The sequence below is a fragment of the Neolamprologus brichardi genome, chromosome 22 (genome assembly GCF_056152115.1).
Source record: "Neolamprologus brichardi isolate AB-2024 chromosome 22, ASM5615211v1, whole genome shotgun sequence".
Lineage (NCBI taxonomy): Eukaryota > Metazoa > Chordata > Actinopteri > Cichliformes > Cichlidae > Neolamprologus > Neolamprologus brichardi.
In genome coordinates, this window is record NC_142124.1 from 24,999,646 (window position 1) to 25,022,206 (window position 22,561).

At 42.4% G+C, this 22,561-nt stretch overlaps 1 protein-coding gene across 3 annotated transcripts; it reads right to left on the bottom strand.

Moving 5' to 3' along the window:
* Positions 1-774: 774 nt before the first annotated feature.
* Positions 775-15,603, bottom strand: gon4la (gon-4 like a). 3 transcript variants are annotated; one of them, XM_087834891.1, is made up of 26 exons: positions 15,373-15,603; positions 14,814-15,009; positions 14,526-14,740; positions 14,115-14,189; positions 13,977-14,027; positions 13,838-13,891; positions 11,681-11,776; positions 11,506-11,598; positions 9,759-9,920; positions 9,452-9,662; positions 9,277-9,378; positions 8,887-8,927; positions 8,685-8,800; positions 8,186-8,366; positions 8,016-8,102; positions 7,763-7,940; positions 7,534-7,684; positions 7,302-7,449; positions 5,505-5,621; positions 3,472-4,095; positions 3,310-3,387; positions 3,042-3,227; positions 2,821-2,964; positions 2,423-2,634; positions 1,751-1,853; positions 775-1,658 (listed from the first exon to the last, which is right to left on the bottom strand). In XM_087834891.1, exons 2-26 carry the CDS (start codon positions 14,989-14,991, stop codon positions 1,554-1,556), a joined length of 3,708 nt encoding a protein of 1,235 aa, XP_087691017.1. In that variant the 5' UTR covers positions 14,992-15,009; positions 15,373-15,603; the 3' UTR covers positions 775-1,553. The 3 variants fall into 3 exon arrangements, with proteins under 3 accessions (XP_087691017.1, XP_087691018.1, XP_087691016.1); XM_087834892.1 differs by having other exon boundaries at positions 15,363-15,603; XM_087834890.1 differs by having other exon boundaries at positions 14,814-15,603.
* Between the last annotated feature and the right edge of the window lie 6,958 nt (positions 15,604-22,561).

The window sequence follows — 22,561 nt, forward strand, 5'->3', positions numbered from 1 at the left end:
CAGACATATCTTTAAAAATACCATTGATCATAACTGAAAATAATGTTGGGCTTGCTACACTTCCTTGAGGAGTTCCATTTTCTATTTTTCTTGGCTCTGACACATGTGATCCTATTTTAACTTGAATAGTTCTGTCACATAAAAAATCCCTTAACCAACTAAACATATTTTCTCCTATTCCTAACTGATGTAATTTAATCAGTAAACCCTTTCTCCAAGGCATATCATATGCTTTTTCTACATCCAAAAACATAGCAACTACAATTTCTTTATTATTCTGAGCTTTCTTAATATCATCTTCCAGACATAAAAGAGGATCCATTGCTATGAAAACTACTCTGATAAGGCGCTGTTATATTTCTTGACTAAAAATTGCACCGACCACTCATTCACCATCCTTTGCATCAATTTACACATATTGAAAATCAAAGCAATGGTTCTATATTTCCCAGGATTACTATGGCCTTTTCCAGGTTTCTTTATTGGCATAATTATTGCCTTTTTGCATCTATATGGGAAGAGCCCTACTTGTCATATCTTATTAAATAACATTAACAATTTATTTAACGCTACATTACTTAAATGTTTCAACATAATATAACATACCTCATCTTTCCCTGGAGCACTATCCTGGTTCTACCCAGAGCTCTTTTCATTTCTCCAATAGAGGGGGCAATTCATTATATCAGTACTTTCTTTCCTCCCTAAAGCTTAAAGATTTCTTTCTTTAGCCTTCACAAACAAACACTTTGTTTACAAACACTTTTAAGGAGTAAAAAAATTTTAATGAGTTATTTTCATTCAATGTGAATAAACATTTGTACAAAAGCTTCACACAATGTCTCCTTCACCAACATGAGAGCATGGAATCATGGGAGCGACGAGGTGCCCTCAACGCAGAGCATTATGGGAAACCAGAAGACAGGCCCATCACCAAGGTCACATGACCCAGTTTACGCCAACTGGAGCTGGTTTCTACTTTCCTTCTTTGTATTATGTGACCACAGAGGCCCCTCCCTCTCTAGAGGAGATAAATTAATGATAAATAATTTTTAAATAAAGCTCTGCTCTGATTGGTTAACAAATCGGAGTTGAAGTATAAACAGGAAGTGTCTCTGAACTCTTTCACAGTAAGCTACAGTCCTGCAAATGAACTCTTTGATTAGCCTCAAATCCGCTCCAGAGAAAAAAGGTCTGAAGAATCCACCATCACCCAGATTGTAGGAAGAGAGTGTTATCCTGAGGCTGGTTCTAGATTTTAAATCCACAGCTAAGTCTCTAAACCTAAAGTCCAGAACCAAAGGCCGGCCAAGGAGGTTCACATGTATCCTGAATCATTCTATCTCTGATCTAGAATGGAACTCTTTGATCCTCTCGTCTCAACACATTCTAGACACGTTCTCTAAACAGTCTGGCAGAGGTGAGCAGAGCGCCTCCTGCAAGACTCCATTCTTTCATCTAAATAAACTCTGGATTCTCAAAGTTGGACAGCGGCGGATTCGCATCATTTTGGACTCTGTAGTCTATCTGCAGGTCTCTAACTGGTCCAGGACTCAGTCTGGAGCATCCTGCCTGCTCATTGGCTGTGCCTCAAAGGAACAGGAAGTGGACTTTGCAGAGTGGAAAAGCTTCATCAGGTCGAGGAACCGAAGGCGTACCTGAAGAAAACATCGGATTTAATAATTAGAAGAAAAACACAGACAGAGCTCAGAGCTCTACACTTGCATGCTGAGGCGTTGCCTCATCTCACCTGTTGGGCAGTCTTGTTTCCCAGGTGGGTAGACACCTGTCTGAACGTTTTCCAGGTGGCTCCCCTCTCCTGACAGGCAGTCAGGATAGCTCGGTCCACCTCGCTGGAACAGGAACAATCAGAGTTAGTTTTTCCTCTTTTCTTATGCTACTTTTAGAAACATCTTAAAACATCTGGCTCTGAAAGCTTCGATGCTTAAATTCATTTTATTTTCACAATGTTTCAAGATCAGCGTTTATGTTTGTAGAACATTTCAAATGAAACATTTCTACAACATTTACAGTTTTATACAATACAAATGTCTTTGCTACTAGAAGATGTATGCTTCAGAAGTTTTATTGTTTGGGTTTACAGATGTTCCGTCTCATTTTTATTCCTTAAGGATTTTTTATGGAGCATTTAATGAATATTGTTTTTAGAACACGTTTCCAGAGCACGTGAACATTTGCAGGATGTGTAATGTTTTATGCAACACAGATTTTGAGTGTGTGATTGTGGCTGGTGCAACACTTATTGATGACTTTCTGATATTTTCTACAACATCTGAATAATGCCTGCCAACACTTTTTCAGGAGTTTATTGTCTCTAATAGTTTCAGAACCTTGAAATGATGTTTCATCGTTATAATGTTTTTTTAGTGTTTTCCTGAGTGCTTCTGGATGTTTCTCTGACCGTGTCCACATGACGACTTTCTCCCCAGTGGCTGTCAAAGTGATGTTTTTGGCACAAACCGCTTGCCGCTCCCCCTCATCCTGTTCCTCTCTGTCGGTGCCTTGGTTCCTGTCAGGGGAACTCTGGGCAGCAGAGTTTGTGGTGTGGAACTCTTGGTAGAACTGGCGGAGTTCCTGCTGCAGGTCAGGATGATGGCAGAGCAAAGAAGAGAGCTGACAAAACAAAGAGAGGATCAGAGTTCTGTCTCTCTCTGTTCCATTTTTTATCAATAACTTGATAAACCCATCATTCCGGAGGAAAATAATCAGTGTTGAATTATTTCATCAGTAGAAGACAGATTTAATTGACAGATTTCCTCAGGTCAGATCAGCTGAGGGGTCAAATGTCATCTACCTTACCTTGTTTATGTCCTCAGGTAAAGGGGCGGAGCTTCCTTGCAGTACTGACACCACCTGTTGGTAGAGTGAGGAGCTTTCTCCCAGGCTCCATCTCAGTTTCCATAGAAACACTCGACTGCGTTCAAATAGCTGCTGCTCCAGAAGCTGCGGAGATGAAGAGAGCTGATGAGTTGCACCTAAGTCACAGCACACCTCTGCGAGGTCACAGTGATGGCACCCACCAGGCCACAGCGGCGAGCTTGTCTGCGGTTCAGGAAGGCGGCAAAGTCTCTGAGCAGCTGAGGCCACGGCCGCAGAACGCTGCTTATTCTGTCATACAGGACATCAACTGCAGCAGTTGAGAACTCGTCCAACACACACATCAGTTCCTCCCACAAGCCCGGATACATCTGCACCGCCTCATAAACCTGACCAGGTAACAGGAAATACAAACAACTGCGGTTACACAATCTTTCTAAATACAATTCAATTTCAGAATTAAAGCCTCACCCTGTAGAGATAATCGTGAGCGAACAGCACGTCTTCTGACTCTCTCTGATCATCTTCATCACTTTCTTCTGAAAGTGGCTGAAACCAAACAGGAAATCAGATATCTGCAGATATCAATTGGTTGATTGACTGAGAGCTGACTTTGGCTACTAAAGGTTTCACCTGCTGAGTTTTTCTGTCTCCATCTTCATCAGGATCACCACTGTCTTCTTCTGCTCCTCTAGGTGGTGTCAAGATTCCGTCCTCTTTACTCTCTGACCCCACCTCCTGCACATCGTCACTGACAGCAACACTTCCTGCAGCACTGGGTGAAGATTCAGACAGAACCAGGATGATGTCGCCCTCTTCCTCCTCCTCTTCATCAGTTCTGATGACATCATCCCCTGTCACCTGATGGGAGGTGGGGTCATCACAGGAAGGAGGTGTAAAGGATTTGTGTTCCCTCTCCCTCCTCAGGGCTGCAAGTTTCTGACTATAGCGTCTAATTTGATCTCTGGTTGCCATGGACACAGTGGCAGTGCAAATGTCAGTGGGGGAATCGGTCCTGGTCAGGAGCAGGCGGTGAAGGAGGACTCGAGGAGGAGTGGGAGCAGAGTCGGGGGGATGAGGGGGGTTGTGGTTTTGATTCAGCAATACAAAGCCGATCCGTCTGAAGTCCAGGTTCTGAGGGAGGCGGGGTGGGTATCGGGTCCCAGGGGGGACGCTGTAGGAGCTGGAGGGGGTGGGGATGTTTGAGGCGGAGCTATTATAGTGCCTAATGGTTGGATGGATGACGGGGAGAGAGCGCTGAAGACAGAAAAGAGATGTTTTTATATATGGACATACATACATACTCAGACTTCAAACAGATTACAAACATGAAAGCAGTGTTCTCTTCTGATTCACTGTAAAATCTGTTTAAGCACATTCTTAATCGCTGAGGCATCCCAACAAACACAAATGCAGTTTCAACAAAGTGTGTCAAGATTCCACATTAGAAAAGGAAAAGTTGCTGCAATAAGTCACAGAAACGCTCCAATTACAAAACAGATTTTTTGGTAGTTCAAAGAAAATATTCCATTTTTGCAGGAGGATCTAGTGTGAAATAAAGTGTGGAACTTCTCTGTTTGGTTTGCAAAAAGTTCAAAGGTCACAGTTGGTTTTGTTTCCATCACAAACGGCCTGTGACAGCAGCATCAGATAATCCTCATCACATCCTTTCTTCAGAATCTAAAATACTGTTCGTTTTTATGACCTCTAGGTGAACATCATACCTATCAGAACTAGTGCTTCTCAGATTACACAGAGGGAGAAACTGCAACAGCGGGAAAACTTTCTGGGGAAAACTGATCGCTTTGTTTCCTGTTCCTTTTCTACTCCTTTACCAGCACTGAAAGGGAGGGTTGTTCTCAGTGCTGACACCTCAGGTTCAGAAGAAGACCGCAGTGATTGTGGCACACCCCAAGCAGCAGAGTAAGCTACAACTGGGGAAGTGGTGACGTCATACTTGGTGCACATAACAACAAAGTGACTGTAAAATGAGACTGACCCCACTCAGCTACTCTCCCTCATGTGATGTCAAAGCTGAGTGTTTGCTGCTTTTCATACTTGGACACACAACACATACACACTTCTTCACTGAGGTCGCCATCCTGCACGTCACTTCTAACCATCACATCTCTGCCTCACTGATTGGACTGGCTCACATTTCCTGTTTCACACACAGGAGAACTTCCCACCTTTATTTAAATGCAAACAATACCACTGCTCTTTGACAGTTCTGATGTGGCTAACCCCTCCTGTGACATGTCTCATTTGCAGATGGACTCCTCCTCCACGATGGACTTTGGCTGATGACGAGTCACTCTAACACTCTAACCAGAACCTGCAGCTGATGGGGAACTGGTTGCTGAGCTGCACGATAACACAGAGGAGACAGTGGGAGGACCACAAGGCTGATTACTGACTAGTTAACTACGTTTGCTATTTCCCTCTTCTCTTATAATCCATTCCATGGAGGCAGCAGTCTAAGCAGAGACTCCCAGACCTCCCTTTCCCCCGGCACCTGCTTCATCTCTCCAGTGTCACCTGGGTCTCCTCCGTCAACTGTTTGACACCATGTCATCAGTGTTTATTCTGGAACTAGTTTTCCATAAAGAGAAGACGGGCAGGAAAAATGCAGAGAGGAACAAAGGAAACACAAGCAGCCTTCCTACCAGCAGCCACAGAGGCATGACGCTCTCCTCTCTCTCCACAGGAGGTCGCCAGTCTGCTGAATTCACAGGACGACATGCCACTGGCATTGGGAGAACCCGCCGCTGGTACCGGAAGGTCTGCAGAAGACAGACAGATGGACTGTGTGTTTTTATGTACAGAGGTGTGATAAAGCAGATCATTTTTCGAAAAAATAAAGGATAGCTCAAGTGGAGCGGTCGAAGAATAAACTTTTTAAATAAGTACTCATTTATGCAGCGACACAAATGTTCTAATACTGAAGAACATGAAAACATTACTTTTACATGTCGGCAAAGTTATGTGACATTAGTGATGTTAGTGAGGTTCCACTTGCTTTTAAAGCCTTTACTGTAAAAGGCATATTGTTCAAAAACTGACTTTAATTTTACAGAAATTGTGATGACTTTATGGATAATTAAAGTCAGTAACATATCCAAAAACAAAATATGCTGAAATGTAGACAATCTTTGAATGCTGCCTGGTTTTCAAACCTGAATATCACAGTACTAGCAGGATTCATAGCACTGTTAATGTTAGTTCGGTTATTTTGCTGGCTCGGTTTGGTGGTGTCTGTGTTTTTTTTAAATGAGCTGTTAAGTTAAATTCGTGTTTTAATCCTGTAGCTTTGCACACATTTGATTTCCATGTTTGAGTACTGCAAGTGTTCAGATCATCTGCGATCATCTCTGAGGGACAGCTGATGAGACCGAGGCTTTCCACCCTTGATGATACAGGACAAATTCAGCAGTGTGTGAGGAAGAGCCAGCACCAGCTGAGAGATGAAGAGAACAGACAGACTGTTCTCTCTATGAGAGGGACTACTTAAAAAAAAAAAAGTTTAAAATAACTAATTATCTGTCCTAAATCAATCTTATTAGGTAAAGTCATCATTAAATCTATCAAAGTGTTTTCAGTGTGGAAGAAAGTACTCAGGGCGCTCAAGTAAAAACTATGAAAGGCAGTAAAAAGTTCTATATTCAGAAACTTAAAGTACGCAAATATCAGCAGCAGAATGCACCTGAAAATAAAAGTCTGTGTTTCTTTCAGTTATATGAAACAGAGTGTTTTGGATTAGTAGTACTGCTGTTTGTTGAATTATATTGCTGTAGATGTTTATATGCTTTATGTATTTTGGGGTAAGTTGATCTATAGTGCTATAATTTATAAGGATGTTATGTTTTTTTAATCATTTTTGCCAGGTCAGTCTGTTTAAGGCTCTGATATCTATTCAATATGACTTAAAACAGTTATGGGATGATTTTCTCAAAATCAAAATAAATTTTTCACAAAATTGACAAATCAATAAATCAATCTACTCTTCATTTTATCTAACAAACACATAGTTATCACAACTCGTAAATTGTCTTTTTACCCATATAGGTAAGCTTTCAGACAAATTTGGTATTGCCAATATATTAAAAGAACAATATTTGTCTCTCTGATTTGAAACAGAGTTAAAGTTCACTGCTGTACATTTTTAATTAAATGCAATACATTTAAAATTGGCCATGTTATATTTACATTACCAAACTGAAATGACACTAGTCTCATTAACAACATTAGCTAACTAGTTAATCTTAAAATTACTGTTGGGTACAGAAATGAAGCCCAACAATATTGTATTTACAGTCCTGTGGTCTTAGCCTCAGATACTTCACAAACCAAAAAAATCTAATTAAAAAACCCACATAATTTTCGCTTTCAAAAGGCCAGGTGCTTGGAAGGATGCAACCCATGAATTGGGACGCACCATGTATGTGTATGTATGTCTGCGTTACCTTGACAACGTTGTCAGGAAAACCTGGCCGGCAGCACTGCAGGATCCTTCGTCGAACCTGAACCAGAGATTTCCTCAGCAGGAACTGGGACACCAGCTTGGGCGGGTCACATGACCCTTCCATATTCCTGAGGCCGAGCACCAACAGACTGAAACACACACACACACACACACTAAGGGCATGGTGAAGGTTTTTCTCAGGCCTCTTTGTGTTACAGTGAGTGTGTGCTCACCAGTCCTCAGCCGGAGTGAAGGCTGCTGTCCTCCGGGGGCAGTACAGCGCGGGATCTAGGCTAGCACAAGGCAGCAGCTCCGGGTACATGAAGACGGGCCGTGTGGCAAAGAGCCAGGCAAGCTCAGCCGGCATGACGGGGAAGCAGCGCACTGTTAGCATGTAAAAACAAGTTTCAATCAAAGTTTCAAGTCGATCAATCAGGAAGCCCCGCCCCCACCTGTACTCACTCCGTCCCCGGGCATCGCGGGGGCGAAGCTGTGGCTGGTAGCTGATGGGAGCCTGACGCAGCTCATCCAGCAGCTGCAGCGCCACCTGCAGGTTGGATGCTCTGAAGACACTACAGAAACCAGGAAGAGCCAACAAACCAATCAGCTCGGCCCGCTGCGCCAGCAAGTCTAGCTCACACTGAAAGACAGGAAGTGAGCTTCAATGGGTGCATTAACAACAGGAAGTACATCACAACACATCCAGGTGAGTTACCAGGAACTGCCGGCAGGTCTCCGCTTCGCTGTGCAGTCTGGGCACAAGTGAGGTCAGCAGGTAAACCTGAGTAAGTAGCTGGACATGCTGAAAGAAAGACGACAGGTGAGTTCAGTTGCTGTTATCATGGTAACAGCTCTCAGCCGCCATGCTGAAAGAGTAGAGTTTACCTGTTGGAGCTGCTGCTGCAGGCATTTCCTCTGCTCAGCGTTCAACTTGTACACGATCAGCTCTGTGTGCGTGTCATGTGGCACTCCAGTCAGCTGTTTCCTTCTTATCAATGCCAGCTGCTGCTTCACCGTGCGCAGCTCTGCGATTGGTCCATCCTCAGCCTCATCATCAGGACACTCTCTGATGTGAAAACACACAGACAGTGATGTATCTGTGTGTGTGAGCATGTATTCATGTCTTTGTGGGGACCAAAAATCGGAAGTTTACTATACTTGTGGGGACCAACAGCCCTCATGCGGACCAAAATCCCAGTACCCACAAGTTTGAAGGCCTTTTAGAGAATCAAAATGTGGTTTTAATGTCAGGGTTACAATTGTGTTATGGTTAGGTTAGGTTTAGGCATTCATTTTTGATGGTCAGGGTTCGTTGCTAGTGAAAGCAATTAGATGTCCCCACAATATATGAGTACCCGACTGTGTGCATGTGTTAGTTACGCACCTGTCCTGCTGCTCCTCAGGTGTGTGGGTCTGAAATGTTTGTGCTTCCTCCTGTGGCTCTTCCTCTTCCTCGTGGCCTTCATCATCCACTTCCTGTCCAGCCAGGTCCTCTTTCAGCTGAGACACACAGACAGGTGAGGAGACAGGTGAGGAGACACTGAGGAGACAGGTGAAGAGATAGGTAACCTGAAGGTGTTTTATACCGTTTCAAAGAGCTCCTCCATCAGCTCGTTCACCTCCTTTTCTGAAGACATAAACACAAATTATCATTTTCAGCAGGTATTAATCACATTTATTGCTCGCTTATGATACATTTAATATTGGCCATGTTATGGATGCACCCTTGATGCATCCATCAGAGTGTGTGTGAGGGTAGACCAGAGGAGAGGAGAGGATAAAAAAATACAATAAAAAAAATTAAAAATCCATGGACCTTTGATTGTTAGCCGCCCACTGATTACTGATTTCTCAGATATTACGGCTGATTACCTGAGGCTCCCTGTCGAAGGTGTGCACTGAGTTTAAACAGATGACTGAGCAGCTCCTTTGTAAATTCAGGGAAAATCTGAACACATGTGTGTTTGTGTACTTACTGGTGATGCGGACAGCCTTGTCATCACGGTAATCCTCTACGTCGGGCTCGTCAATGTCAGCCAGGAAGTTGTACTCTGGATCATCCTCATCATCACACTCCTCTGTCAGAAAAAGATTCCTGATCAGTTTGAGTCCAGTCAGAACTCGAATCCCTGCTCTGTTATAAACCCTCACCTTCATTGTCCATGTCTGAGCTCATCAGCCCTCTCAGCCAATCGGTCCACTCCCTGTCCTCGTGGGTGGAGCTAGAGTCGTACATATCAGGTGTGATGTCAGGAGCTTGGAGTTCTGCCTCCAGCCGGCCCAGTGGGACATCCCTGAGAGGACGTTTGGACCGAGTCCGAGACGCCATGAGACCGGCCTCATCCTCCGACTCAGACAGAGGCTGACGACACAGAGATGATCCATACTGATCTGTCGTTTTATCTATATCGTTATCGTATATTGATGCATCACATGACCAGATTGTCTCCATGGTTACCTGATAGGGCTCCATACAAACAGCCAGCTCCTCCTCCACAGCATGAAGCTTCTCCAGGAAGGTCCTGTCAGTCACAGGTTTAGGAAGTGGAGCTTTGGGGGGAGGAGGCGGCCCCATGGAAACAGACCTTGCCCTCACAAGTCTGGACCGACTCCGCGACTTCTGATAGGACGGAAGACAGGAAGCAGGCTTTAAAGTTTAGGTAGGCCAGGGCTCTCCAGCTCCAGTCCTCGAGAGCTACTGTGCTGCAGCTTTTAGATGCATCCCTACTCCAACACAGTTGAATCAAATGGTTGAGCTACTTCTTCAACTGCCATCAAGTTTGGCAAAGCCCTTAATTTGATTCAGGTGTGTTGGAACAAGAATGCATCTATCATTTGCAGGACAGAAGCTCTCAAGGACTGGAGTTTGAGACACCTGAGTAGGGATGGGTATCGTTTAGGTTTTATCCGATACCGGTGCCAAACCGGTACTTTTGAAACGGTGCTGGTGCTTAAACGGTGCTCAAACTGGTGCTTAAAGAATGGAGAACACAAAATTGGTCCAAAAACCTCTCATGTTCAGCTGTTTTTTTTGTAAAAAGATAGCAATGTTAGCCTTTTCTGCAGCTATGGGGCATATATGGTATCACTGTTGGCTGGAAGCAGTGCTTAATCAATGGAAAAAACACAAACTTTGTCCAAAAACCTCTCATGTTTAGCTGTTTTCCACTTTTTCTTTGGACATTTTAGCCTTTTTGGCCAGGGTGAAGGGAGTATCTGCCATCAAACAAGAAGACAGCTGCATGTAACTACGATGGTGTTTGCTAGTTCACCTTACATGCATTAATGTAATAACGTGGTTAGCCTACTCAACGTAAATTACACACGAACAACATTAAGCTACTCACGCAGAGAAGAACGGCTGCTGCTGCCATCATCATCCTCATCATTTCTGCTACACTAGCAGGGCTCCGGGTCCGATAACAGGCACCACACCCGCAGTAGATGCTCTCTGTGTGAGGTCTCGCAGCAAGCTATCAAATACGGCGTATTTCTCGGCTTTTAAAAAAAACGCTATGCATCGCCAGGTGTTTCATCGGATTTGAGGTGTTACCTCCTTTGACAGTATCACCTTAAAGCACTTGTTGCAGGCTGCTAAGTTTGCATCTTTTGCTGTGAAGTACAGCCAGACTTTTGACCACTTCGCCTTGGGCATTTTTAATCTGTAGCTCTGCTCTAAAAGAACGTATGTACCTGGACCCGCCTACTATCCTTGGAAACGTAAAATGATTGGCTAGAATTCAAAGTGTGTGACATCTCAGGAAAAAAAAAAGCACCGAAATGTGCGCTGCTTTTCGGTCTGGTTACTACCGTTTATGTCAGAACCGGTGCCATGATACTGGTACCCATCCCTACCCCTGAGGTAGACAGTGTCCCATTCACAGGTTTAGAAAAAAGTAAAATCAGAGCTTTTAGGAAAATCAGCAAATAAAAACAATGTTTTATACTCGGGTTTCATAAACTGGTGTGTTTAAAACTGCTGAACATTCCTGTTTTCACTCAGATCTCCATGTTTTACCATTAGATCAACAGAAATAATTTGATCAGTAGTTTTGCCATTTGGTCATCAATAAAGTTTTTGAATTTGTTCATTTCTAACAAGCTGACGTTTGAGGGACCAGCCAAACACTGATTGTTTCACACATTTTCACTTCTAAAGCTCTGACTGATCAGCAGACTGACAGCGATGATCACACTCTGAGGACCTGCCATGGGCTGGAGCTGTCCTCCTCAGCTCGGGGCAGCCGAGTCCCTCGAGGAGACGAAGCTGTGCTCTCCATGTCACTCTCCTGGAACGTCTACACAGACACACAACCAATGAAAAATCAGTAGCCAGTCATCATCAACATCACAGCACGCTGCAGACGCTTGGAGCCTCACGTCTTCAGCCGTCTCGTCCTCCTCCTCCTCCTCAGGATGGTACTCGTCATCAGAGGAGTCTTCCTCAGCCAGAGGGATGTCGACAAACTGCGGAGCCTGAAGACAGACACATGTAGCTGAAACTTCATTGACACTGTAATTGCACACAGAAAACAAAGGAGATCACACACATCCTACAGCGTTAGTCTCAGCGTTCAGCAGAGAAATAAGAATCACACTTTATGACTACTACAAAAACACTAGAGTTGGAGAAAAAAGGACTTTAAAAATGCCTCTTTATACTTTTAATTATTTTTAAATTGCTAACCTGCTTTAAAACTGTTCATACTCAGATATACACTACCAGTTAAAAGTTTGGACACACCTTGTCATTTCATGGTTTTGCTTATTTGAACTACTTTCTACATTGTAACTGCAAACTGAAGATATCAAATATATAAAGCAAGATATATAGAAATGTAGCAAAACAAAATAAATAACTCTAAATATGCCTTATAGACACAAACTTTGTTGACAGCGCTGCAAACCCTTGGCATTCTCTCAATGAGCTTCACGAGTAGTCACCTGAAAAAGTTTTCACCACAGGTGAGCCTTTTCAGGGTTCATTTGTGACATTTATTGTCTTCTTACAACTGATGGTCCCCAACTGTGTTATTGTGCATAAGTCAGGTTGGTACTCAGCGGACATAACTATTTGACAACTATTAGAATTCATATAAGGGCAAGAACCGATCAGCTAAGTAAAGAGAAACGACAGTCCATCATTACTTTACGAGTTGAAGGTCAGTCACTCTGGAAAATTGCTAAAATTTTGAATGTGTCCCCAAGTGCAGTGGCAAAAACCACGAAACCCTGCGATGAAACTGGCACACACAAGGACCGCTGCGGAGGATAAATCGCAAGTTAACAGCATCTCAGATTAGAGTCCAGGATAAATGGCACATAGAGTTCCAGTAGCAGACACATCTGTACATCAACTGTTCAGAGGAGACTACGTGAATCAGGCCTTTATAATAGCTGCTAAGAAACTACTACTAAGAAAAAGCAACAAGCAGAAAAGATTTGTTTGGGCCAAGAAATACAAGGAATGGACATCAGACCAGTGGAAATCTGTGCTTTGGTCTGATGAGTCTAAATTTGAGATCTTTGGTTCCACCCGCCGTGTCTTTCTCATCCGACACAGAAAAGGTGAACGAATGGTCTCTACATGCATTGTTCCAATCGTAAAAATGGAGGAAGAGGGGTGATGTGTGTGAGGTGGGGGTGCTTTGCTGCTGACACTGTTGGAGATTTATTCAAAATTGAAGGCACACTGAACCAGCATGGCTACCACGGCATCCTGCAGCGACATGCCACCCGATCCGGTTTATGTTTAGTTGGACTACCATTTATTTTTCAACAGGACAATGACACCAAACACACCTCCAGGCTGTGTAAGGGCTATTTGACCAAGATGGAGAGTGATGGAGTGCTGCGCCATGGCCGGACCTCCGCAGTCACCCGACTTAAGCCCAATCGAGATAGTTTGGGACAAGATGGATCACAGAGTGAAGGCAAAACGGCCAATAAGTGCTCAATATCTCTGGGAACTCCTTCAAGACTGTTGGAAAACCATTTCAGATGACTACCTCATGAGGCTCATCAAGAGAAAATGAAGAAAGGTATAAAAGCAGTTTTTACAAATCGTCAAGAACACAGTTAAAAATATATATTTTTAAAAATACTAACATTAAAAATTAAAACAATTACATAATCTACTTAAAAAAAAAAGAAAAAATTACAAACTCATTTTTTACATTTTATGTTAGTTTTAAATGTTTTTAATATCTAGAGATGTAACTAAAATAAAATAAGAATTTTAAATCTGAATTGTTTAACCTTCAAGAACTGAATTAATGTGTAATTGAATTAATTTGATGGCTATTTCTCCCAAATTAAATAAATGAAAAATGCCAATGAAAAATTTAAAACACTTTACGGTGTTAAAAATTGAATTCAAGTCAAATGCTGACAAAATGCCATTAAAAGCTTTTACGTCATTTTAAAACATTTCGAAAAAATGCAGGGATTAAAATGTTTTTCAGATGATTTTGAAAAGTTACACTTAGCTGAAGACTTTATAAAGAGTGCAGTCAGGATTTCAGGTTTGACCTTTACCTTGACGATGTCACTGGTTTTCTTGATGGGCGAGATGGTCCAGGTTGGAATCACCTGACAGAAAACAAAAAGTTCAGAGTGCTCTCTGTGTGTGTGTGTGTGTGTGTGCATGTGTGTTGGCTGCTGTCAGTGGACTCACTACGCCTTTCTCCACCACCTCCTTCAGCTTAGATCGAGTCATTTTGGGCTCCTGCAGAAAAGAAAGAAAGTCTGTAAGCAGGGTCAGGACTCACATGATGGCAGTGAATGATTGATTTTGATTGGATGATAGACTCACAAATGGAGGGACAGCCTCAGTCTCATTAATGGCAGCTTTCATCATGGCCACCACATGCTCATTGGTGATCACTTCCTGTGGGTCAAAGGCCAACGTTTAAACTGTAAGTTTCCCATATTCTTGTTGAAAGCCTTTGAGTTTGTTACACTTCATATCTTTAAAAGAGATCAGAGTAACCTCAGAGAACTGAATGTACTAAAGACTGTCAAAGACTGACAGTATTCTTTAATAAGCCGTTACCATCTAACAGGCATCCTACTCCAAATCATTAAAGGGTAAGTCACATGACACTTCATGGACAAATACTTCAAATTAAACTGCTTCAAAGACAGTAGGCTTAAAAACCTGAATGCAATCAAAAATCGTGATCACACCCTCTCCCTCTCCAGGCGTGTGGGTGGAGGCACTCACGTGGATGATGTTTTTCACGTTCACTGTGGTCAGGTTGTGCTGTTTGGACTTTGTCTCCAGTGACTGATCCAGCTGTCTGTCAATCTCCACCTCCACTCCTGCCTCCTCCTCGCTCTCTGAGGCCCCATCCCTTGGCTCCTCCTCCTCAGCCAGTTTCCTCTTCCTCCTTCTGGCGGCCTTCTTCTTGGCAGCCTTCATCTCCTCCTGGCTGTCCTCTGATGGAGAGATCGGTCCATCAGAGACACAGGTCCTCACAAAGCCACCAGCGTATGTGCATGTGTGCATTACCCATGGTGATGACGAGTCTGGAGTCAGTGGTGTCTTCCTCCGCCAGCTGGTAACGCTGCTCCTCCTCCTTCTCCTGTAGCAAAGCATCATGGGAGGCGAACTGCAGCTGTGTAGTAGCAGTGACAGCAGGAGCTGGGCCGGACAGGCTGAGTTTAAGACACTTTCGGCCCGAGTTCATCGTGCAGAAACATGACCTCTGAAACAGTGACATCAGACTCAAACACTTATACAGATTAGAATAAAAAGTATTGAAGGGACACCCAAGCTGTAACTCCTGCCCCTCAGCAGGCTTCCAAAAGTTGACCAATCACAGCAAACAAGATCAGAAGATCAATAACAGTTGTTTTTGAACTGAGCCCCAGAAGGAGACCCTGGTGCAGGCAAGCAGGGTGGACCTCCTTTAGCAAATCTAAAAGGTTATCTGCTTCTTTTCGCAGCTCCTGTCGGTGTGAACATGCTGTTAAAGACCGAGAGACATGAGACCTGAACCAGCAGAGGAATGGGCAGACAAGGAACCAGTAGCCACCGTGCTAAACTACCTGAATTCACCTGTGTTTACCTGCTAGCCGTTTCGGCTCTTCGTCCCGCCTCCCGCCGGCTAGCTGCTAACGTTAGCCCCAGAGGTCCGTGGGCCGCGGGGGTGATCCAGCTCAAGAGTGCACGGGGCAGCAGGCCTTATTGTCCGTTCTCGGTACCCACACGATAACGGGCATGGTCTGGTGCAGCACAGACTAACTTACCGCCACAACGTCAGACGAGTCTGCCTCCAAAAACTACATTTCCGGCGCCCTCACTGTGACGTGTGGAGCGGCGTAATTCTCCTTCTTCTTCTTCAGTTTCATGGCGGTTGGCAAACAAATTCTAGGTGCATTAGCGCCACGTACTAGATTGTAATTTTTATCAGAACCTACAGTACCACCGTTATTTTCTTATTAAAATTCCTGTCTCTTTCAAAAATGTAAAAATATCAGCAAAAACTATGCTCCCCGAAAGCAGAAAGCTACACAACATGGGGCGGTTCATTTACAAACACAAGTCTAACTTAAGTTTCACACTGTTTTTTGTTAGAAAACAATCACATTGTTAGATGCTTAAATTACACAAAATGTCAGAAATCTGCACTGTCATGAACAAAAATTTAAACCTAATTTTTCATGATTTGTTGGATTAACCCAGTGAGGTCTGAAATACAACCGGCCATTTTTGACTCCTTTTGAGTTTACGTTTGTATTTCACCCTCAAATTGTTTCATTTTATTTTTTTTCCCCCTTGCCTTGTTTGGTATCTTTTAAGCTCAACTGAATTTAGTTGTTTTTTTCACTGACATACTCTATTAGTATTACTGATCTGAAATCACACAAAGAACTTAAAATCCTAGTAGTATTTCTTTACTGTAAAAAAACAAAAACAAAACACAGACATGTTGAGTAAATTTTTATAACTTGAAATGCAAATATAAAATGTACATTTTGTAAACATAAACAACAATTTATCTAAAAATGCACAATACACCTGCCGTTTTTTTTTTGTTTTTTTTTTGTTTTTTTTTTAAATTTTGTACAACCATTTAAAAATATTACTAAAATTAAAAAGAGAGAACAATCAGGTGTTGCAATAAGATGCCCCACAAATGATCTGTGCCAGTAAAAAAAAAAGTTTGTCCACCAAAAGACAGAGGAGAACAGGACAGGGATAAACCTGCAGGCCTGACAACAGGTGTATCACTCCGCTGGTTTTCTACTTAGTGACAGTGTTTACGTTGCAAATGTGCCTTTGTGACATTCACTAGTGCCCTCACTGACACACAAAACAAAACACTACACAACAGAACAACTACACAAGATAACACAACACACTAAGTATACACTCCACACTAAACGTCACAAATCTCCCACATCTAAAAACTCTCTCACTCCCTAGCTCTGTCTCGCTGCCGTCACTCCCAAAACTTTCCTCTCTTCCTAAACAACCAAATTCCACGTGTTGACTTTTTTTTAAAATTGGTTGACATGGTAAATTTTTCCACCGATAGGAAACATGTGGCTTTATTTCTTTCTTTACTGTTTTCGAGCTGTCCTTAGAAAACTAAAACACACACACAAAAACGTGATGACAGTATTTAGAAAAAAGCATGGCTTATATATATTATCATAACTCTTTAATTACAGGCCAGTAAATCCAATGTAAAAACTTTGAAGTTCGAACTTTCAATGTGGGCTGAAATAGAGACTCAGCGTGGCTGCAGCTTGTTGCTATGTCAGCTTACATCAGTCATGTGATTTGGAAGTGCAGCGTGTCCGTGGACCACGGAGGGTTAATAACACCTACCTACCTTCCATTTCCACAGTGTAACATCCAACCACCTGTGTAAAAAGCGAAATTCCCATGGTGTTGTTCAAAATGTGCTCTGGCACAATAATAACCATCACTTGCTACTGAAAACAAGAAAAAAGCCGTCCTGCTATGGGCTGAACCATTTGTTAATAGTGGAGGGGGGAACACTTTGCAATATATTCAGTTTTAGCATTTATATTCACTGTTGACTGTAACTACACTCAAACTGTTAATGCTATCTTATTTTAATAAACAACACTGTCATATGCAAAACTGGGGTGGCAAGGGATCATTTTAGGGTGGCACTTTCCACCCCATGCCACCCTTCTAGATCCGCCCCTGGGTAGCAGTGTCGTGTTATTTTTCGCACCGTTTGTTTGGTAGGGCTCATGTGCAGCTGGGATATCAGCAGGATGTGTTGTAAGTCCTGTCTGGAAATAAGTGGGAAAAGGTATGTTTAATTAATGTCATAAATTATCAGTTTATTTCCTTGACCCTTTTATTCTATACCTTTGTCCTCGGAACTGTTATTGATCTTCTGATCCAGTATTTAAAACTACCAACTCCTTATACAGTGGCTTGCAAAAGTATTCGGCCCACTTGAACTTTCCCACCTTTTGTCACATTACAGCCACAAACATGAATAAATTTTTTTGGAATTCCATGTGAAAGACCAATACAAAGTGGTGTACACGTGAGAAGTGGAACGAAAATCATACATGATTCCAAACATTTTTGCTGATCAGAAATGCAGCCAAGAGGCCCATGGTGACTCTGGACGAGCTGCAGAGATCTACAGCTCAGGTGGGGGAATCTGTCCATAGGACAACTGTTAGTCGTGCACTGCACAAAGTTGGCCTTTATGGAAGAGTGGCAAGAAGAAAGCCATTGTTAACAGAAAACCAGAAGAAGTCCCGTTTGCAGTTTGCCACAAGCCATGTGGGGGACACAGCAAACATGTGGAAGAAGGTGCTCTGGTCAGATGAGACCAAAATGGAACTTTTGGGCCAAAATGCAAAACGCTATGTGTGGCGGAAACTAACACTGCACATCACTCTGAACACACCATCCCCACTGTCAAATATGGTGGTGGCAGCATCATGCTCTGGGGGTGCTTCTATTCAACAGGGACAGGGAAGCTGGTCAGCGTTGATGGGAAGATGGATGGAGCCAAATACAGGGCAATCTTGGAAGAAAACCTCTTGGAGTCTGCAAAATACTTGAGACTTTTTTTCTAATTGCCTACATGGGATATACAAATGCATTATTTTATTTATTATTTATTTATTTCCCTTTATTCACCAATACTTGTACAGCAATGGCTTCTAACTCTTGTGATGAATTGAGTTGTCAATAATTAAAGTTTTGTTTTAGGACTATGGCAAATCCTCTCCCAATTCCATTTTATTCATCATCATCATCATCAAAACAAACTTCAACTTAATATTATTAATGAAACTAATAAACCCAAACTGATCATCTTCAAAAAATGAAGAAATATATCTGAATAAAACTGAAAAGAAGAACTCTACTTTTGACAAATTCGGAAAACAAAATATTTAAGTAGTACAAAACCTAGAATAATTCTGGCCCATACTGTACATATCAGGGCCGCACGCTTATGCTCAAAATGATAATCATGATTACTTACAACACTGATATTTTGATGATTTCTCAGGATTAATCAATCATTTTATTGCCAAAAACAAAACATATTAACGCCAATGTAGTGTGAAATTATTTGCGTCAAAATAAACGTATTCCACCTTATCAACCTAACACATACATACAAAAAAAAAATCATCACCAAACTTAACACAAAATTAAATCAGCGCGGGGTACGACTTTCATTCTTACGGGCGATCGTGGCTCAAGAGTTGCGAGTTCACCTTGTAATCGGAAGGTTGCCGGTTTGAGCCCGGCTCAGACAGTCTTGGTCGTTGTGTCCTTGGGCAAGACACTTCACCTACTGGTGGTGTTCAGAGGGCCCGGTGGCACCAGTGTCCGGCAGCCTCGCCTCTGTCAGTGCGCCCCAGGGTGGCTGCGGCTACAATGTAGCTGCCATCACCAGTGTGTGAATGTGTGTGTGAATGGGTGGATGACTGAATGTGTAAAGCACTTTGGGGTCCTTAGGGACTAAGTGAAGCGCTATACAAATACAGGCCATTTACATTGCATTACATTCCTTTTATTTAAAAGACATTTTCAGAGGGACGGGACTAAAACTCATAGCGACATGAGACCCCTCTCTGTTTCTGGAAATGGTTTCATGCAGTTTGTAAAGTGTTTTCAGGTGGTTTTTTTTTTTTTTTTTTTTTTTTTTTTTTTTTGCCTGTCCCATTTGGTTCTTTAGCCGTCAGAATTGTTGTCTGAAGACCAACAAGGATACCCAATGGATTTATTTTGCCAAATGGATCATCATGGCATTGCCGTATTGGTCCATTTGATCAACCTTTGTTTTTATTATTTATTTTATTTTATTTTCAGTTGTTACAGACGGGACAGACATGAGTGAAGGATAGGAAAGGGAGAAAGAAAGAGGAAGGAAAAGAAAAACAGAAGGGGAGAGGGACAGTGAGAAAGGGGGGGAAAAAAATATCTCCGGGATCACCTGTTGAGAGAAAAAGAATAGAAAACAAGCAAAAAAACAAAACAAAACAAAGCAACATACTATACACAACACCATCGCATTAATCTAGCTAAGTGTAAACAGCAGCAAATACCAAATATTGAACGTTGTTGTGCAGCACGCAGGACAGACAGCGCACAATGTGCTTTGAAGTAGCAGCCAAGAAAGGTGTGATTCAAGTCTACGAACAGCGAACACCTGTGTCCACACCTGTGTGGATCGGCGCGCTTGTATTCAAATGGTTTCCCCATGTAATGGTCTGCAAGAGGATGTAGAGAGCCATAGCCCTGTCCCCCAGGGCATGAAGCAGGCATGGGGGAGATCCAGGCCCCAGACATCCAGAGGCCCCAGAGTGCAAGTTTTCAGGTGTTTGAGTAAGTTAGTTGTGGCACAAACACTAAAATACTTCTTGATTAACATCACTTGAACTAAATAATACGAAGTATTGCCAAATAGATGATATTTTGCTTCGCAGGACAAGCTCTTTGCCTTCTGCTGTGCCAGATATTTGAACTTTCTTGTGCATTTGTCTTTAATTCAGTGTTACTCATCCAGTCAACAATCAGGAAACTTCTAGCTGCACAGTGCAGGGGACAGGCAGGCAAATACTCAGACGCTCATTTAGGGAGCTCTCCGATTCCATTTTCCTTTACGTTCTGTTTGCGGAGCATACATTTTTAGTAGTACTCAATCACAATTATTTAATTGTTAAGAGCTAAAATCGTGTTCAAGATTCAAATTCAATAAAACTGTGCAGCCCTAGTGCATAGCTGAATTCCTTTTTACTGAACATTTAGCTTTAATTTGTTTGCTGTTACATTTTTACTGTCACTGAAATTCCCTTTTTTTAGTTATTTTAATTTGATCATTCATTTAATGTTGTTGTACAGCCTTATGTAGTTTATAAATACTTAAAACTATCTGGAAATTTATTGTTAGGAAAAAAAAAAATTCCAATCCTAAATCCACACATCCTCAGATTCATTCAGACAAATGCGTTTTAATAGTCTTTGTGTTTAGCAGACGGTCTACAGATTCAGTTAACTTAAGGTATACACAACGCTGTGTTAAAATTAGAGCAAGTTAAAAGCAAGTTAATAACAGGGCAGGCAGAATAAATGATGTTAACTGTAAATTAGCAGTCATCGGGTTAGGTGAGAAAAGCTTTGGAGGTTTGAGGAGGTACTCTACACACAAAGTAAGCAGCTTTCTTGAGCAAGCAAAGCTTAGCAGTGTTTGCGCTGCTGATCAGTAGAGATATTCTCACTCAGTTACAACTCACACATAGAAAACAGTCATCAAGGCCACCGCTTGACAGCACGGTTACAGAGCGATGTGCTCACCTGCTCTGTGGTGTTTCCCTGCATCTAGTGGCTGGGAGATACTCTGTTTGCGCCCCATCATCTTCCCCGCTGTGCCTCCAGGGTAGTGGAATATGACAGAGGCTGAACATAAACCCTCCAGTGCAGCTGCAGACAAAAAAAACAAACAAAAAAACCACACACACAACACACTCAGATCAGTTTGCACTAATGATTATTTGCTTCAAAGTTTTGAGATCTGCCTGTAAGGCGAGCAAAGGCTATAGTATTTACTCTCGTCAACAACTGTAGTATTAAGTCTGCTTCCTCCCAAACTTACCACCTAGCCAGAGGAAGTCATTAACTCCCCTGAGCAGCTCCACAGCCATGTGGTAGTGGACCAGCGCGTCCTGCAGCATGCCTGCCTGGAGACACAAGTCCCCAACGTGCTTCCTCATCCGTCCCAGACATCGTTTCTTATAATGCCTGAGGGGAAACGAGTAGAAAGAGGAAGGACAAAAAACTTCTTCAGACAACAGCAGGGTGGATCAAGTGTGTCAATTCAATCTGGAATAAATGTTTCGATTTTTGGCAATTGATTTGTTTGAATACAAAAACAACTCTGACTTATGCTGTTGTAATTTCCTATGTCAGCAGGGGGTGGGGAGTCTTCTACAATGAGGATATATTAGGAGGGAGAGCAAAAACAAAAGAGAGCAACAAGACAAGGACAGAGTATGAGCTGTCCTACCACCCCTTGGCCTTTAGCCTTGCACAAGAACACACAGGAGGTAACAACTTTACCAGGACACACAGGGAACTTAGCTGCCTTGTGCAAGACATTTGAGACGTCTGAAAAACAGGAGGTTGAATGAAAACAATATGAGGGATCAGCAGGTGAAGTGAATTCATGGGCAGAATTCTCTTAGGAGTGTCATCTAGAAGCAGGGATATAGAAATCTACAGGAACAGCTATTCTGGGAGAACTGTGTCACACATTTGGGCAGTTTAAATATTCATACAAATGCTCAGCAGGCTGCTTGTGAACAGTTTTCTCTCTGATAATTATTTCTGGTAGGAAACTAGACTGCTTAGTAATAAAAAAAACATATCAAACTAGATCTGCAGTTATGGAAACTTTCATCTGATTCGTGTCTTAGGAGCTGCTGTGCCAGGCTGGAATGTAGCACATGATCTCATGAATAAAGAGATGAGATCTGATCTGTGCCATTCAGCCAGACAGATCACAAAACAGCACCTTCTTATTCCCAAATGCTCTTTAAAGCTGGGATGAACTTCAGCAGCAATGACATGTAATGCTCAGGAGACCAAACTATCAGCTCCTCCTTCATCAGTGTCTTCATGTTTCAGTATTAAAAGCACCTTTTTTAAAAATAACTATTTGGTACATTTTTTTTTATATTTTGCATAGAGATGGCACGATACCACTTTTTTATGTCCGATACCGATATCATAAATTTGGA

What these genes read in the sequence shown, in the direction of transcription:
- gon4la (XM_087834890.1), bottom strand. Translation starts at nt 15,024, where the DNA reads ATGTCACTGTTTCAGAGGTCATGTTTCTGCACGATGAACTCGGGCCGA. An exon ending in AAACCAGTGACATCGTCAAG is followed by an intron (nt 11,777 to 13,837) that starts GTAAAGGTCAAA and finishes GTCTGTCTTCAG; the next exon opens with GCTCCGCAGTTTGTCGACAT. An exon ending in GAGACAGAAAAACTCAGCAG is followed by an intron (nt 3,388 to 3,471) that starts GTGAAACCTTTA and finishes GTTTGGTTTCAG; the next exon opens with CCACTTTCAGAAGAAAGTGA.